General features: G+C 39.6%; 1 protein-coding gene across 20 annotated transcripts in view; it reads right to left on the bottom strand.

The window, feature by feature from the left end:
- The window catches only part of SPATS2L (spermatogenesis associated serine rich 2 like), a 166,451-nt gene that overhangs the window by 35,696 nt on the left and 111,397 nt on the right, over window positions 1–19,358 (bottom strand). For 12 of the 20 annotated variants that reach the window (XM_014832461.3, XM_044768494.2, XM_014832460.3 and 9 more), the window contains 2 exons: window positions 5,074–5,280; window positions 3,578–3,713 (listed from right to left, as the gene is read on the bottom strand). In XM_014832461.3, the coding sequence (XP_014687947.1) occupies window positions 3,578–3,713; window positions 5,074–5,280 (343 nt within the window). The remainder of the gene's footprint in view (window positions 1–3,577; window positions 3,714–5,073; window positions 5,281–19,358) is intronic. The other 8 variants (XM_014832466.3, XM_070508327.1, XM_070508325.1 and 5 more) reach the window with 1 other exon arrangement.

The following is a 19,358-nucleotide window of genomic DNA, read 5'->3' as shown; positions in this document are numbered from 1 at the left end:
TTCTTGCTTTGCATAATTATTTTTAAACTTTGTCCTTGTTGCCTGTCAAACCTCTGCAGAAATGATGCACCAAATAGAACGATGTTGGCTCAACACTTTGAGATGACAAGATATGATCTCAAGAGTGAAAATGCCTGACAGTTCCCCGCTTCTACCTCCCTTGTTACTCAAATGAGACCTCAAATGGTTCCTGACCACTATGTGCTTTCCTTCCAACATGGGACATGCCATCTAGGAAAGGTCCCTCCGAGGTGCCCAGAGGAGAAACATAATTCCATTAAAACTGGATGACCCAGCTCTTGATCAGCACCACTTTCAAGGAAAGGTCTTGATCAAAATGGGAAAATGTGAAAATGAAGAAAACCTAAATCAAAATGCAGTAGGGAAGCCATGAAGGGAGGGTGCCTCCACTTTCTCCTAAGACCTTGCCTTTGTCCTCAGACTTGCCTATGGCTCACTATAGTTTGCTTGCCCCAAATTGCAATTCCTCTGCTGTTCCTGAATGAACTCACTTTGGCTAACTAAAGACCTTGTTATTTCACATTTCTAAACTATATACAATGTCTCTCGAATGCTTTGGTGCGAGCACTGGGCGGCCAGAAGTGAGGAGAGGAGAAGAACTGGAAGTGCAATGTTGCTCACGCACCAGATGAGTTAACGCCTGTCTCAGCACCAGCACTCTTTCTGGAATCCTACATAGGCCTTGTCTCACATCCTCCATCCTCCAAATCTAGATATGCCTTAGAATGTAATACTGGGGTTGCAAATGCATTAAATGAATGGTGTTGCATTCAAAATTCCCTCTAATGTCTAGAATTCATGATTTTGCCATCAATAGGAAAACTTCATTTTTTTAAAACATTTAAGCTGCCTTCTTCAATTCTGTGATCTGCTATTTTTCAAGAGCAACACATTCCCTAAAATTCATCCTTTTCTCCCCGCTCAGAAAACGAGAGGGAGGCTTAATTCAAGTATATCACCATGTTGGCTGGGCTGCAGGCTTATTTACAACGGAGGCAAAGTTTTTTCGTTTGGCCGAAATGCATGTAAATAGTTGATTAAAAAATACTTTGGTTTTATTTTTAAGTTAACATTTACGTAATTATTTTGGGATCATTTTTATTAAGGATTAGATCAGAAAACAAATGGTGGTGGTTACTCATTTTGTAGCAATAGCTTACAGAAATGGTTGACCTAAATTTCTTCTTCATCGGTATAGAGGAAAAGGGCCACTTTGACTTTCACACAGAAGTATGGCTGAGCAGAGCTCATTCAGAAGTGATCCTTACCATCAGTTTAAAACAATGCGAATGACAAGCAGAAAAAAGACACACAGCTTCCCTGGGTGCTGACTTTCCTGGCCCCATGCTTTCAGCTCTTGAGGAATAAAACACTCAAAGAATCTGTTATAAATCTCAAGAAGTCTTATGACCCATGTGATGCTCATTTTACTAAGGAAATAAAATAAAAAATAAAAGTACTCAGAGCAGCTGGAAGAGAGAGGTAATTTGAGGTCATCGCTACACTTTGTCAGTTAGTGTGTGAGACACTCGATGGAAGGGACCATACAGAGGCCTCAGAGGAAGAGTTTATTCTAAAATGCTGCATAAAAGGGTAAGACAGAGTGGTCTTCTCTGAGCAGCTAACTAATGCCTCCAGACAGAGGCATTAGACCATGACCCCCACGGGCTAAATCTGGCCCCCTGCCTTTCGGCATCCTCTCCGCCTGCTTTGGCACCACAACAGCAGAGCTGAGTAGTTGCATAGAGACCATACAGCCCGTAAAGTTTACAACGTTTACTAGCTGGCTCTTTACAGATAAAGTTTGCTGACTCTGGCTCTAGAGAACAGGCCTGGAAGTTGAGTGTGGTTATACATATTAGGGTAACTTAGGGATAGAGTGAAAATCATATAACCATAAAATTTAAAAGTCAATAATAATAATGATAGTAACAGCTTTCATTTGTATAGCATCTTTACTTTCTCTGAGTACTTTCAAACATATTCTTGGAGTTTGCTTTGAACAATTAGTTGGGTTATAATCTGATCAGAGAAGAGATCCACTAAGGTTGAGATGCCGTGACTGGGTGGAGGGTAAATGATTTCCTCACTGAATGATAACTGAAGGGATGGTTTTCTTTCAAGTCCCCGGTGTCTTTGGCACCCTTGGGATCTTTTATGTGCCAGATGGTTTAACATTCAAGAATTTTAGATTAGGTTAGTGTTCAGTGTAACCCCTAGTTTTACATAACTCTACATCCAGCTAAGAAGCACATCAGTGTCAGGGAAAGGCTTGGAATAGGAAAAATATGCACAAGATGTGATCAAATACTAAAATTGTAGGAGGCCAATGAAATATAGGGAAGATGTTATGTGAACCTGGCATTGTGGATATGCATTTTCTTTATCCTGTAGTTTTCCACTTTAGCACCTTGACTTTCCTCTGGGGAACCATAGCTCTTTAATTCTCATTCATGGAGTTCAGGGGGGGCTCACCTCACTGCTAACTCTGTGGTAGGCATGTGACTCCAGTCTGGCTAGCGGGGAGACTGTCCCTCTAGCCACAGTACTGGTTTAGGAACAGATATATGACCCAACCCAGCCAATGGGAATTAGCCCTTTGTCTTTGTTAGAACTGTTGGAGACAAAGCCCTCTCTCAGACCACAGGTGCTAAGATTATGTGAGCCTGGAGCTGCCAGAGGATCATCTTTGCTGCTACATGGAGAGAGTATGAACAAGAATAAGCAGAACCAGGAGACTGTGGGAGCCAGTGAGAGAGGAAAGGAGGGAGAGAGGGAGTGAGGGAGGAAGAGGAAGACAGAAACTGAATCCTGATAATATAATTTGGGCTTTGAACCAAATTTGCCTAAAGGAATCTCCTGAAATTTTCATGTACATCAGACAATAAAGTCTCTTTTGTCTTTAACTAGCGTGACTTGAGTTTCTGTCACTTGAAACCAAAAGAGTTCTGACTGATACACTGAGAACATTTTTCTACTGATAATAACTTAACCTTTACTAACAGATTTTTCATTCCAATTGTGGACGTGAGCAAATGTGCAGGGCTCAAAGAAGTGTCTTCCACCACAATCAGTTGCAGAGCAGGACCAAAACCACACAGTGTACCATTCCTGAATTCTAGTCTTAAAGATACCCAAGAATGGGATTCTAGTACTAAGCTTATGAGGGATGTTTCTGAGTTTTTCTTATTTTATTAAGATAAGGCTGGAAAATATTTTTTCTTAGTAGCATTCATGATATTAGCCTTCCAGGGAGGTGTCAAAAATCTCACTTGTTGAGGTTTTGTTCTTTGTTGAGGTTGGCTTCTCCATCATTCACACACTTTTGGGCCAACTCAAATTCCAGTGAATCATGCGCGTCAGGTTTCTTTTTATTCAAACACTTTCTCTTCTTTATTCCCAGGGTATACGCCTCTGCCTGCAGGGCTTACAAAAATCTGCTAAAGACTTGTTCTGTGATGTTTATGGATTAAATAAACAACGTTTTCCATCTGATGCTTTTACTTATAGGAACAGCTCAAGTGCCATAAATTTAGTTCTCAGTTGAATTACTCACCAGTTGTGTAATTCAGCAAAGGCAGCTTTAATCTTCTTCACCGAACTATCCACTTCCTCCTTGATCATGACACGATATCTAGTTAGAGAGACAGTGCAGCGTTGCAAATCCTTCACCGATTTCTCAATATTTGGGCCTAAAATTAACGTCAAGTAAAAATGGTTAAATTGAGTACTTTATCTTTTTATTGTCAGCTAAACAACAAAGCAACTAACTCACTCCCCCGCCCCCAATGAAAAGAGAGAGATTTGTCTTTTGTTTTTCAATGGGAAAAAAAAAGTTCTGTCAATAGGAATGTTCATAACCCAGAGTTTTTAAAATGCAGAGTGGGTGGTCTGTGTGGCCCCTGACTGCTGTGAGCTCACCAGGGGCTTTCTCTGGCTGGGCTGTTCTGGGCACATGTGTCTCCTTTACTCTTTGGAAAGAGGCTCTGATCATTATGTTCTATCACAACCTGTAGTTTCTTAGAATCTGATACGTCTAAAGACCATTTGTGCTGCTGGCTCTCTCTGTAAACACCAGTCTGTGTGGTTAAAAGCCAGCATGGCTTTTCGAAGAGGAAAATGACATAGAGATTGGGAGAGGTACAAATGAGCTAGAGAGAGGATGGAGCACTGGTGCCAGGGACGCTGGCTCCGGCCCGCCAGTCCTGAGCCAGGCCTGTAACCACAGCAGGAGCACTGAGAGCAGCTCCATGGGAGCCAGTCTTGCCTGATTTCCTGAAACTGTCACCACCAGGGTTTACAGACAGTGCAGAGCAAATAGGCAAATGGTATTTATCCCAACAAGGGCCTGTTGCTTAGAAGAAAGAAATCTCCCTCAAGAAAAGTGAGAAAGTACATCAAACAAGCCAAGGAAATCAGATACCACTGAGGTTGAATAAGAACAAGATTATTCAATCTTCTGGGAATCAGAAAGGAAGTGGTTTAGCCCCTTTCCCTTTTAATACCAGTCATGTAGAACGTATATCAAAACTTGAAAAATAATAGAAATATAGTGTGTCAAATATAAAACCTTCTTCCCACATCATATGGTCTGACAGTTCTAACACGGAACTGAATTTAGGTGAGGAAGGTCAGATGTGAAGAAGACACACCAGCCCCCAGACTCATTTTCATTCAACTCAAGTTCAGAACTTGTGTATCAGGGAACTGTACATTCAGCATTCACATTTCCACAGCAGTGCGTGCATTAGCATTTGCTTTATAAGATAACAGGGTAGAAAGTATTTGTGGTGCAAATTCATCCATGCCTGCAGAGAGAACGGCCACAGAGGGGCAGAGAGAGGGGAGGTAATTCCACGTAGGCATTCAAGGCCTTTGATTCACATGGGAGGAACCACATCCACCTTTCAGTCTCTGTGGGTCACAGAAGGAATGCAATCTCACGTGTCTCTCTCCTCACTAAGCAGCATCTTCCAGAAAGTTCTGTCATTCTGGCACTTCTCTGTGTGTACAAAATATGTTGAATCATTTGTGCAAAAGAAATCACTTTACCTCTTTTCTTTGCCAGCTCATCTGGCTTTATTTCAAGATGAGCTGCAGGGGCATTGGACTTAACAGGAGATGTTTTTGCCTTAGGCTTGCTTGGGTTACAAGGCTGCTCAGCTGACCCCTGTAGGCCATCTGACCTCTCTGGTGTTCCATGTATAGGTTTGGGGTTCCCATCTAAGGACAGTTTCTGTTGCAGTGGTCTGTTGCCTTCTGTAAGAAAACACCAAATAATGACTGTGAAGTGATAAACTAGAAACACTGATGATAAAGTGATGGGGGATGCCAAGATTTTTGGTTTTGTTTACATGTTGGCCATAATGCCTTTCATTGCAAACAGTCAGGAAACTGTTTTAATGGAATCCCTAGAAGATTAGCGGATATGCTAGAAGTAGAAATAGCCTTGTACTTGGAGTCAGAAGACCTGGTGGGGGTTTTGGCTCTGGTAATTACTTGCGGGGTGACCCTGGGCAAGCCACCTAACATCTCTGAGCCTTAGTTTCTTCACCCATAACTATCCAGGAAGGTTATTAGGAGGTTTACATGAGATGAGCAGGGTTATTTTTTGTTTTTTATCCATTCAACAAATGCTTAGGCATCTTTAAGTAGGACTTTGTATTGAGGCTATAAAAATGTAGCCCCCCTATCTCCAAGTGAGACATTAATGTCTTGTGGTATTTTATTCCAAATTAATGAAGGGAGAAGAGTGATTGGAGATGGGGCAAGAATGAAGTGACAACAGGTACTATAATCATATCATCTAATTTATGGAGAGGTTAAATCAGGAAACATCATCATAACATCTCAACTCTATTTAAAATCTGGGGAGTCAGATTCTCTCTGGAGCTTTAATAGATGTGGCAATAAAGTAGCAGCACGTTGCTTTCGGCATCTTTTAAAGGTAGGTTCCTATTTAGTAATTGCCGGAGTGAACTAAATGGTACCTTAGTGGCCTGAAAATGCAATGTATCACCCTTAACACCTTACTTAAAACCAGAGAGAGCTTTGAGTGTGAAAAAAGGGAAGCCGGTGTGCTTTTGACGGCCAGGTTCTTGGAGAAAGGTGGGTGTAGTGGAAAGAGCGCAGGTTTGGGCCCAGGAGACTGGTGTTCTGCTCTTCCCTATGTCCTGGACGACCCTGTAGGAATGACTTCACTTTTCTGGCTGACTATGGCTCACACTCAGTCAGAGCATGTCATCTCTATGAAGTCCAGCCCCTTCTCAGAGAGTCATGAGCCTCACTTCCCTCTGCCCCCATGGTGCCTTGTAAAAACGTAGTGCATTATATTTTAACACAGTGCTTACATGTCTGCCCCTTGACCCGTCTTGAAGAGGCTATCACTCCCTCGAAGGCAAATACTAAAATCTGATTCATTTTTGAAGGCCCAGTACTTGTATATGGCTCCATAGCTATCTGTAGAACTGTGACTGAATTAAAGTACACTTAAAGTGATTTCACAGAAAAAATAAACGAAACAAAGAACAGCTTTCCTGGCACTGTCACAACAGTACAGAGACTACACGCTGGAAAGTGCAAAGAATATGATCTGGGTCCTAGTCAATTTGATTAGACATTAGCCCATTCGTGACAAGGGTAAATGAGACTTTAGTTGACTCCATCATTCATAACCTATACATCAAGAAAACACACATATATTTTATGGGCTGAATGATGAGTACTTTTTAAAATTTACTTTAAGGGAAGTCACAGTACACAATGAAATGTTCAGGAAAGGTAGTCAACAAAATAATTACGCACTGAAAACAGCATTTTTCCAGTAATGACACAGATTTAAACGGTAGCGTGCAATTTTATCTTTAGTTGTACTCCAGCATGTACTGCAGTAGGGCTTCACTGCAGAGCAGCGGCTGTCAAACCTTAGTGTGCATGGGTTCTCCCTTAGTACTTATTACACATGCAAATTCCCAGACACCACCTCCAGAGATTCCAATTCAGCAGTGGGCCCACGATTCTACTCGCCAGGTGATTCTTTTGGGGTGGAGATGGCTGGCACCACCCACATGGAGAAATTCTACTGTGAAAGATAGAAAACTAATTTTTTGATGAGTCTGTAAATGTTTCGTTAAAACAGTAAGTACAGGCTAGTTCCAACTGACTCCCTCTCTAAATCATAGTTAAGATTCAGCTTTGATTTAATATTATAAATTGAGAGTCTAAAATACAGCTCACTGGGCATAGTGTCGTGAATTAGTCTTACTTTTGAAAATAAGGAGATTTATATTATAACCTAATGGAAATAATGACCTTGGAATAGAGGGGAAAAAATTAATGTGTTGAATGAAAAAGGATTTTAAACGGAAGACAAGCATGCAAATGAGCATGGGCTCATTAATCTAGAGCTGAAAATATTTTGTTTGTGTATCAGAGAACTGATATGTGGGTCTTGGTTCATTTCATTATTCATCCAACAATTATTTATTGAGAAATCTGAGTAGCGGTATTTTTTTAGGGTCCTGAAAAGCTGTCTCTTTATTGGTGGGATCATTGAACACTGGAAAGATCTGAAATTCTCAAAGACTACTTGGATATATTTACACATTGGCTCTGCAGATCTGTCTCCAAATACAGTTAAACTCTGGGGCTCTTTCAGATGAAAATTGGTAGAGAGTTATTTGGCTATACCAGAATTAGGTTCATGTTGATGATAAATCCCAATATTTCTAGCAACAGAATAATGGGAGTTCTTTCTTAGACACAGTGATTTTCCTCTAACATTACGGGCCAGAAGTACCATCAGTTCTCTCTCTTTCTGGAATCGACTTGTGAACTTCAATAGACTGTAGCTAACTCAGAGTTGATTCATATCACTGTCTGATAAGGTAGCCACTAGCCACATGTGGCTATTAAAACACTTGAAAGGTGGATTGTCTGAATTGAAATGTGCTGTTAGGGTAACATACACACTGAAATTTCATGACTTAGTATCCCCCCAAAATTGAAAATATTTCTTTGACAATTTAAAAAATATTGATCACATGTCAAAATGATAATATTTTGGATTATTAAGTTAGATAATATATATTACCCAATTTAATTCACTTGTTTCTTTTTACTTGTTTAAGTAATTACATTTTAAAATGACACTTCTACGGGATGGCACTAACATAAACCATAGGAACACGAGATTGTTGGTGTACAACTGCAGTCACTACTAATTTACATTCTAGACTACGAGAGTATTGATTTTAGTGAAATCTTAAAATATCCTCTGCAATTTCTACACGAGCAAAGTGATGGCAGACTGATGTACGTCTTGTTCATCACTACAGGCTTGGTGCCTTGCAGGTACAATGATGACTACTGAATGGATGGATGAATGAGTGAATCAGCATTACTTTGGTACTTTGCATGCCTGGGGCCCTTCCAATTATAGGGAGCCTAGTTTGATATGAGTTTCTGGCTATGTCTTTATCCAAAATTCATTACTTGAACCAAAGTAGCTACATCTTGGAAAGAAAAGTTCTCTCTGGAAATACCCAATCTGCCCAGATTTCAATAAAAAGTATATATATTTTAATTTAATCCCTGTCCATGTATCTAAAAATGGCTCCTAGAAGCTCCAGTATTTTTGAATTTAACTATTACTTGAGCCTTCCTTTTATTAAACATACTTACCAAATCCCAACCATAGATGGTACACAACTTCCTAAGTATCAGGATTATTCAATTTAACTCAACAGACGTGTGGCGTGCCCACCGTGTGCTAGCCCTGGCTTGTTCATAGAAGATAAATGGCACATAGTCTCTCTGCCCGTAACAGCTAGTATGTAAAACGTGAAGAAGGAATGTAAGCCTACAGTGTAGTAAAATCCCAGTTGACCTTTCCCCATTGAACTGTGTTTGTACCTTTGTTGAAAATCAATTGACTGTATGTGTATCATCTATTTCTGGGCTCTCTGTTTTATTCTGCTGGTTTAGTTGTCTCTCCTCAGCCCGATACCACACTGTCTTGCTTGCTGTAACTGTGTAATGAGTCTTAATATCAGGTAATGTAGGTTCTCTAACTTTGCTCTTCTTTTTCGAGATTGTTTTGGCTATCTTACATCCTTTGCATTTCAATATAAATTTAAGAATCAGCTTGTATAGTTCTACAAAAAAATCTGATGGGATTTTGGTTGGGCTTGAGTTGAATCTGTGAATCAATTTGGAGATAATCGGTATCTTAACAATAGTGCATCTTCTGATCTCTGAACATGATATACGTCTCCATTTATTTAGGTTTTCTTTAATTTGTCTCAGCATTGTTTTATAGTTTTATAGTCTTGTGCATCTTTAGTTAAATTTATTCCTAGATAGTTTAGATTTTTTTTTAGGTTATTGTATATATTTTTAAAAATTTCATTTCTCAATTGTTGGTTGCTAGAATGCAAAACACAATTGCTTTTTTATATATTGAACTTGTACCTAGACACCTTGCTAATTTCCTTATTAGTTTTTTTAGAGTTCTTAAAATTTTCTACATAGGCAATAATGACATCTGTAAATGAAGTTTAACTTCTTTCTTTCCAATCTTTCCTTGCCTTATTGGACTAGTTAGGAATGCTAGTACAATGTAGAATAAGAATTCTTGCATTGTTCTTGATCTTGGGGAAAGTGAATGAAATATTTTATTATTAACTATGACATTAGTTGTAGAGTCTATTTCTCATATGTTCCTTAGGAAGTTCTCTCACATTCCTGGTTTGCTGCAAATTTTTATTTTGTCAAGTGATTTGATTTTGCTTTACCTATTGAGGTGATCATACTGTTGTTCTCCTTTATTTTGTTAATATGGTAAATTACACTGATTGGTTGCATTCCCAGGAAAAATCAGACACAGACATGGTGTATCATCTTTTTTACATATGGCTTACTTCCATTTGCTGAAATTTTGCTGTTGTGGCAGTTTCTTCCTCCATTACATCACAGATTTCATTCTATTGTTCGCTGGCCTACATTGTTTCTGATGGGATGTCAGCCTTTATTCTTACTGTTGTTGCTATTATTGTTATTCCCTTGTTTGCAATGCCTCTTTTTTCCTCCAGATGCTTTTAAGATTTTCTCTTCATTTTTAAACTTCAGTAGCGTGACCATGATGTGCTTTGCTGTGAGGTTCTATGATTTATTCTGCTTGGATTTTGCTGAGCTTTTTAGATATGTGGGGGGTTGTTTTACATTAAATTTGGAAAAATTATGGCCAATATTTCTTCATACATCTTCTCCTCTATTCTCTTTTTTTTTCTCCTTTGGAAATTCCAATTACATATATATGAGACTGCATGATACTGTCACCTAAGTCACCGAGGCTGCTTTTTGTTTTAATCTTTTTCTCTCTCTTCTTCAGTTTGGATAATTTCTTTTGGCTTGTCTTCAAGTTCACTGATCCTTTGCTCTTGGTTGTTCAATTGTTGGCAAGTACATCTGATGACTTAAAAAAATTCAGATATTGTATTTTTTAGGGCTAGGATTTCCATTTCATTCTTTTTATCCCTTCTGAAATTCTCCTTCTCTTCACCCATTACATCTATCTTTTTTTTCTGTAAAACTTTTCAACATATTTATAATCCTTGTCTGCTGATTCCACATCTGGGTTGTCTATAGGTTTGCTTCTAATGACTAATCTTTCTCTTCATTTTAAGTCACATTTTCTTGCTTCTTCCCATGTCTAGTAATTTTTTAAATCTGGTACTGAGCATTATGGATGGCACATTGAGAAACAATGGGTTTTGTTATTTTCCTCCAAAGAGTTTTGAATTTTGTTCTAAGAGGTCATTAAAATACTAGCAGATTACTCTCCACTCCCTTGCCCTCCTTTTTTTTTGCCTTGAAGGTAAATGTGAGGCATCTTATAGAACAAGCTGGAATAGAAGAGACGGCAAGCGGATAGTGGGCTGTTCCTTAAAATACCTTCACTGAATTCCCCTGTTTTATGCCTCTCTTCTTAAGCTTGCCCTCCATCCTCTCTGCTGACTGAATCCTGAGCTTCCCCATTTCCTGCTAGGCAGTCATTGGGACAAAGCTCCCTCCCTCTGAATTCCACGCTGCAGCTTCCTGTACTCTGCTTCATCAGTAAATTCTCTTCCATCTACTTTCCCTTTTCCAGAAATTGAATCCCTCTTTTCCTTTTTCTTCATTATTGTAGATTTCTACATTTAAAAATTCCTTTACTATAATTCAGTGGGGTTTGTGACAAAGAAGATAAAAATTCATGACTTTCTTTTTCTTAAAGAGTTATTGATATGCATTGCCAAATTATTTTCCAGTCAGTTGGTACCCATTCACACTCAGCTCCCTCCATCTCCCTACCGATCAGTTTTACAAGTAAAAACAATGGGATTAGCATGCACTTGTTCTCACAATTAACTCTTGCCAATACTAAGAACTAGAAATTTTCTAATTATTAAATCTTGCTATCAACTTACATATTTGACTTGTTCTTGACTTGATTTATTTCACATAGCAAAACATAAACTGAGGTGGCAGTTTTTGTTAACAGCACCAAAGAAAACAAATCTTCCTCTTGGGAGAAATATATGGACTTGGATTAAAAGATTTCCATAACATATGTACAGCTACGTATGTGTTCAAATGTGAAAGTTTCTGAAAACTCTTTTTTCTCTTTAGTTTTTACTTTTTAGTGAAAGTTTTACATACTTATAAGCAGACTGAAGGAATTATACATAGAATTCAAATCTAACTTTAAGAATTGTATGAAATATAGAGTAGTTCTGAAATAATTATTTCAACTCATTGAGTTAAGATGGTTTCATAGTCTCCTATACATCTGTAATTTCAATAAGGAACATCATTTGATGACAATTAGCTTAGTATTGTAAAGTAGTTCTATCTAGAAAAAACTGATGAAAAAACAAAGCACAATTTTGTTGTTGTAAAATTATGTCTAAAATTCCTAATGTCTTTGTTCCTTAAAGTATGTTACCATTCACTTAAAAGTACTTAAGTGAATATGATAGTGTTTTATGATAACTGATAATAATATAATTGATAGTTCTTTTTTTGTGTGAGGAAGACTGTCCCTGAGTTAACATTTGTGCCAATCTTCCTCTATTTTGTATGTGGGATGCCACCACAGCATGGCTGGCCAAGCGGTGCCATGTCTGCACCCAGGATCCCAACTGGCGAACCCCGGGCTGCCAAAGCAGCACATGGGAACTTAATCACACTATGCCACCAGGCCTGCCCCTGGTAGTTCTTTGATCACTGATCTTAGTGTTCCTAAATATTCACAAAAGAAGAAATGCAAATGGAAATGAAACATCTTAAAAATGCTCCATCTCCCTACCGATCAGTTTTACAAGTAAAAACAATGGGATTAGTACAGTCTTTCTGGACAGCAATATATTAAGAACTTCAAAAATATTCACACTCTTTGAACTCAATAATTCTATTTCTAAGAAAATATGCCAGGGAAATAATCATAGTTGTTCGTAAAGATTTATATACAAAGAATGTGCACTATGTCATTATTAATAATAGCAAACAAATGGAAACAATCCACATGAATAACAGTTTGGGAATGATTAAAAGAAATATAGTAAATTCATAAAAATACAATGCAGCCATTAAAATCATGTTTTAAAAGAACATACAATGATATGAGGTAATGTTTATAATTTCATGTTAAGTAAAAAGAATACAAAAGTTCACATACTGTATAATATGATATTTGTTTTAAAAAAAACCCTATATAGCTGTGCATTTGAGAAATTTTGAAATGAAATTTAACAGTGATTGTTTCTGGGAGGTAGGATTATTTTTTTCCTTAAACCTTACAGCATTTTTCAAATTTCTTCAATTAGTATAAATTCCTTTTAAAACCAGAAATACAAAATCCATCATTATCTTTAAAAAGCAGCATAGCAATTTAAAAAAAATTTAATTAACCTACACTTCTCCACATATTTCATCACTAATAATCAATAAAGACCAGGAGAAAGGCTTGTTTGACTGCCTATTATGTCCAGTTATTGTTCTAGGCACCAGAAACACAATGGTGATCAAAGACAGAGGTGGTCCTTGTCTTTCTAGAACTTGCAGTCTAACAGGAAGACATATAAATCAAACCGCCACACAGACAAATGGAGAATCACAACTGTGACGAGTGTTATGAGAGAAGTCTACGGCATTCTGAAACCTATAATTGGCAGATTTGACTCAGGGATAGCAAGAAAGAATTTCCCAAGGAAGTCCCACCTGAGCTCACCTGAAATCACAGGAACTAACCAGGTGAAGAGGGCAGGAAAGTGTGTTCCAGGCAGAGACAGCATCTGAGGCAGGAGGAAGTGCTGAGTGCCAGTTAGCAAGTTCCTGTCTCTCGGCTCGAATCCATGCTTCTTTGCCCTACTCTGTTACAGTGGAGCTGAGCCCTCTAATCAATTCTCTTTTGCCAGCTAACAGAATGTTAGCTTTGTCAGTAGAGGGCAATAAAATGACCTTGCACGGCTATAAGGACAGGAATACACTTCTCTTCTAGGTTCTGGTCCTTCATCACCGTTATTCATGCCAGGAGCCAGCAGCCAGGCAGAGGAGCTCCAGTGCACTCTCAGGCCCTGTTGCCTGCTTTCCCTCAACCCCCAACTGGCATGGCTTTGAGCAGTTCCAGGTATCTACACCCTCCGGCAATGGTGGGTCTCTTCTACAGAACAGTTGAGTCCATGTCCTGTGACAGAATTTTTTCCACCACAAGGCTGTATGTTCCTCTGGCAGCCACGTCCTTCTTCGATGAGGTCAGAATCTCAGTGTTGGACTGAAGGATTCTCCCAGTCCAAGTTCCTTTATTGTCCAGCCTTCCTAGAGATAGTAGCTGCTCACTTGCCATGTCTAGACCCTTTTGAGTCCTCATTTATCCCTTTTAGTAGTTGACCACCTCCTACTGTGTTAGTTAGGAATTCTTTGTATTACATTCCTCCCCTTCAAATAACCAGTGTGGCTCTGTCTCCTGACTTGAACCTGACTGACACACATGGCCAATATGAGGGACTGAAAGGAGACCACTACAGCTGGAGCAGAGACACTAAGAACGAGCATGCCACACGATGGGGCTGGAGCAGGACATAGGGGCTGGGCTATGCTGGGCCTGCAGGCTAGGGTAAGACTTTTGGTCTTTATCTTAAGAATTCAGATTTATATTTTGAAAAGATTACAGGATAGAGAATGATTCAGAGGATAACAAGAGTAAATGCTAGGAGATCAATGAGTGGACTACTGTAGAGTGCAGGCAAGAGAAGATGGTGGTTTTGTTGGGAAGGCAGAGGTAGAAACAGTGAGAAATGGATGGATTCTAGGAATATCTGGAAATGAAAGTCCACAGGACTTGGTGACTGATTGGATATGGGGGGGAGAGAGAGGAAAATGTGATGAGTGATGCCTAGATTTCTGACTTGCACAACTGGACAGATGGTACAGAAAGATCAGGAACACTAAAAGAAAGTTGAGACTGGGAAGGGAGATCATGAGTTTCTTTTGCGCATGTTGTTGAAGTGCTTTGAAACATTAAAGTGAAAATGTCAAGTAAGAGTCTGGTGGTTAGAGAGGAGCCTGGACCAGGAAGATGAGATTTTGAGCCAGCTTACATTATTAGAGGTAGGGCATGGTTGAAATGATCTGAGAAGAGAGGATAGCTTTATATGGGAGAGGACTTGGAATCAACCAAGTCTTGACGAGTTTCACCACTTAACAGCCAGGTAGAGAAGCATGAGCCTCAGAGGAAACAGAGAAGCAATGAAGATGGAGGGGGAAATCAGGAGCGCTATGTCGTAGAAACCAAAGGGAAAAAACAGTGGTTAAGGATAGAGTGGTCAACAATGTGGAATATTGCTGAAAGGAAAAGGAAAAGTAAGAATTGAAAAGTGTCTGCCAGGTTCACTACATAGAGGCCAATGGTAAACTCAGTGGGAGCAATTTCTTTTAAGTGACGGGGCTGTAAGGCAAAATGAATGGGTTGATAAATGAGAGAGAGGTGAAGAAATGGAGACAGTGAGTAAAGATAACTCTCTGAAGATGTTACAGAATCATGGTCTAGAGATGAAGCCCCAAGAAAACTCTTTTCACAGTACAATTACTGTACATCTTGATTTGTATGTTTCATCATTCTTCTGTCACCACATGACAGGGTGATTAACAGATATTCAGAGAAACCAACAACTTTGGAACAGAGACCGAAACAGATAGGTTTATTCAGAAAACATAAGTCAGTCAGTTCTGCCTTTTCATAACTTCTTTATCAAACACAGATAGACATCATTATTTCATTCCAGTCCCATGAAACTTGATCAGCTCAGAGGGCATAAAGCTGGTAACTTTCTGACTGGAAACGAACTTTTTAGTTTTATTTACGTTGTCTTTACAAGGTCTCATATGTCATTAATACCTTTACAGGTTTATTTATATTAAAAGACAGATAATAAAGTCAATGAATTAAAGGTGTCGATGACACAAGGTAGGCATGTTAACTTGATTTATATCACTGCCTTATTTCCCTGAAAAACAGGCTTAATTCTCATTGCATTTGATAGAGCCATTTAAATCTTTGTTCGAAAATTAAAAGAAAAAATTCGGAAGGCCTTTTGTTCTCTGCAAGGAGTGCATTCCATTGAATATAGTCCTGTTTGTAATGGAAATCACCATGGCGAGGTCTGGGAGGACGTTAGGAGGCTATCAGCTATTTAGAGATGAGTAGTTTTATGTTGTTGCTGTGAGGCTGCAGCAAAATAATAGTTTCCAAATGAGAAAGAGAAGGCAGAGAGCTCTGATTTCACTCCACCCCGGGACGGAAAAATACTCCGGGGGTTTTCTATTTCCTGTGCCCTCATGTCACTACACCCTGTGCCTGCCTCTGTCTCTTTCTGCTTTTTCATACACAGGGAAAGGAAGCAGAGGTCTCAGTCACTGAAAATGCCATCAAGGCCTCCCGTCATTTTACCTGAACAGTTCAGACACAGTGCTGCTGATCAACACACAACCACAAAGGAGAGTTAACACCAAGCACGTAGATGCTGAAATAATAATTAAGGAGGAGTGAGAATAATGATAAAAGTGCTCTAAAATGGAAACTTTCAAAATGCATCTTCATATAACAGTACTTAATATCAGCTGTATATATTAATAAAGTATTCTATCTTTAATTTAAAAAAATAGTAAAAACCTATGGTTCTAACTCTACAAGGGCTTCAGCTAAAGTCTCTAATTAAGGCTGTTCAGACCAGCGTAACCTGGGGTGAGAGAACCCGAACTGAGGCACCTGGGCCTCAGCTGCAATGTCTCCTCTTCATTAACTCCTGTCACATCAAGGCCTTATCTGAAGTGGCTGCACATACCCCCGCCCCTGCCCGGGGCCCCCTCCTACTTGCTGCCCTCATGACATTTACTATAATCTATCATTATCTTGGTAACTTAGTTGTATTCTGGTTTATTATGCATCTCTTCTTCCTGAAAAAGAATGCTTAAAAATTTCACTAGATATATAAATGAATGATGTGTGTGTTCACTCTGTACCAGATGCTGTGCGCCTCTCTGGCTGTATCTCACTCACAGCTCACCACAATCTGGTAAAGTGGGGTTCTATTTTCCATTTTGCAGGTTAGGACACTGAGACACAGAGTGGTGAACAGGTCCAGGGTCACACACCTAGTAAGTGATGAGGCCAAGATTTGAATCCAAATCTGTTTAATGCTAAAGCCCTGGTTCTTAGCGACGATATTATATTGCTTCCCTTTGCGAGCTGGCACTGCTGAAATCCTGGAATAGACATGTTTGGCTTTACTATTCAAGTTCTAGGTGAGCCGCTTTCTTCTTGTTGATCTTTTCTAATCCTCTGGCCCAATACAGGGCTTAGAGAAGCAGGGGAGATAATCTTGAAGCGAGGGCCAACAGCAGCATAAAAAATTTTGCTTGGGAATCCTATAGGGAACCTCACACCCTAAAAATACTATAAAACAGTTTGGTGGGGTTTTTTCGTTTTTTTAATAAGAAGCAAAAATGAAGGACAAGCAGCCCGCATTCTAAAATAACAGGCCCCTTCTCTCACACTTGGTTCAGTTCACTTTGAGAATGAGAAAGCAGCTCTGGGCCAGTGCCATGCGCACACACAGACTCTGCATTGCAAAATGGCGGCTGCCCCGGGTCTATGATACAGGGCAGACTGAAGGCCGGCTGGTAGAGGTCAGTGAGCACAGCACGGAGCCTTCAGTTTGAGAGAAGTAACAGGGAGCAGAAGAGCTGGCCTCCCGGGATGCTTTACAAGATGAGGGGATATAAAGGCAGCCTGCTGGGTCCAGCAAGAGGAGCTGGAGCAAAGAAAGCCCCGCCCCTAAGCTTAGCTCAGTGGAGCCAGGTGGTGGCCCACAATCCTCGTCTTCCCTGTGCAGTGGGAACTGTGTCCAGAAGGAGAAAGACAACTCAGGAATCTGAATTCCTCTTCTCGCCTACACGGTGATAAGCACCTATACATTTCAGCGATCTGAGCCTCAAGAAAAATAGAGCAGGAGGAACATTTGGGAAACCTGGACCCTAATGTCATAACGTGCTTTAGACATTTAGATGGGACCTTAGAAATACAAATGATCCTTGGCATCACTTTTGGTGAAAACAAATCTTGATCTGATTCTTGCCTGCCTTTGTACTTGGACACAGGATGATCTCGATTGGATTATGTAAAACATCTAATTTGAGGTGTTATTAAAAATTCAGAAATACAGAAAAAACTACTCCAAGGATAAATAAAGAAGTAATTTTGTACTAAGTTTAAGTCAAACTCCCAAACTTGTAAGCTATATGCTGACATGCAGCGGTGTCCCACTCGAGAGCATTCTATTTACAGCCTGAGATGATGATGCTTTGGGCGGTTATTTTTCACGTAGGAAGTCACACTAACACCCCTGAACCACCTGCATATATCTGAAAGCTAACTCTTCCCTTCCAGAAAATGATTCTGTTTAAAACTTTTAAAAGGAGAGATCTTGAATGTCAAGGTGTTATAAAAAGATAAAACTCGCCTTCCACATGTTCACAGCCTGCTGCCCAGCCGGGCACTGAGGGCAGGCTTTCTTGAGTCAGTTTCATTATTGGAAAGCTTGAGAAATGCTCCACCACTGGCCAACTGGAGATTTCTTCTAGGCTCATGCTTCGAACCCACTCAAGTACAGAATACCATTGTAGGGCTCGTAATGATTACTTTTGCCTAATTTTTCAATTATACATCTTTTAGGAGTTAGGGAGCCTGTGGTGTCAGCAGTAACTCTGTAATGTGCACATAAAATTACATGGATTTGGGTCAGACTTTTGCAGACTAAAGAGAGTTACTCCATGGGTGTGGGTTATCTGCTCGGCTGCTCATCTGGGGCCTCGCTTTCCTCACCTGTAAAGTGAGGGGACGGGATTAAAGGATCACTCCCATCCTTTCTAGTTCCAACCGTCTACTCAAAATGGGGGTGCAGAATGTCTGAGACCTAACACTCATCTTGGAAATCTCAGGATTTCTTATAGATTGAACAAGCATTTTAAAGTCATTTGACAGTTATGGCATTGACTTCCTGATGAACCTTCATTATCTTTGGGAAGGAAAACCTAACTAGTTACAAACTCATTTTAGAATTCATGATCTTAACAAGTGATGGTAATACAGTTAACGGTCATCTAGGAGGATGCCCTTCCTTTTGCAAAACATCTAATAACCTTCCATTACCATCACTTACACTTTAACAGAAAAATCGACCTTAGCATCAATTCGTAATGGACCAATAACATCAACAGATTATACTGACATACCTCAATGCCTTCATGGTAACCTTACAAAACCGAAGGGATACTGGGATGGCTCCTCGTGCAATAAAAGACTCTTCACAGAAAGTTTTATGTTAGGGTTTGCAAAAGCTCCGTGGTCCACACAACTCCCCTGGTGGAGACTTAACTGTCAAGGCAGCCCCCCACTGTGAAGTGAAGCGCCTCAAGACTGCACGTCTCTAATGTCATTCATTCCACAGAGTTACCGAAATTGTTTTAGGAAGAAGGTATAAATTATAAGTAAATGAACAAATATATGTTCCAGGCTTTTAGTCTATGATTGATATCAAAACAACAACCGAGTAATTAGATTTTGAAAGTAATTCATGTGAAAGCAATCACAAGCAAAGTTGGGAAGCTGCCACTCGATTGTTTAATTTCTTTCTCCTGCCCGGCCTATAAATCAAACCATTCTCAAAATTGTAGGCCTGGCAAAAATTAAATTAAAAAATTTCTGGAAAATTCAGATTCTAAATGGAAATAGGTTGTTT

Source organism: Equus asinus, chromosome 4, assembly GCF_041296235.1.
Source record: "Equus asinus isolate D_3611 breed Donkey chromosome 4, EquAss-T2T_v2, whole genome shotgun sequence".
In the NCBI taxonomy this organism is placed as follows: Eukaryota; Metazoa; Chordata; class Mammalia; order Perissodactyla; family Equidae; genus Equus; species Equus asinus.
The sequence above is the reverse complement of the archived record's forward strand: the minus strand, read 5'-3'. Positions and strand labels throughout refer to the sequence as shown.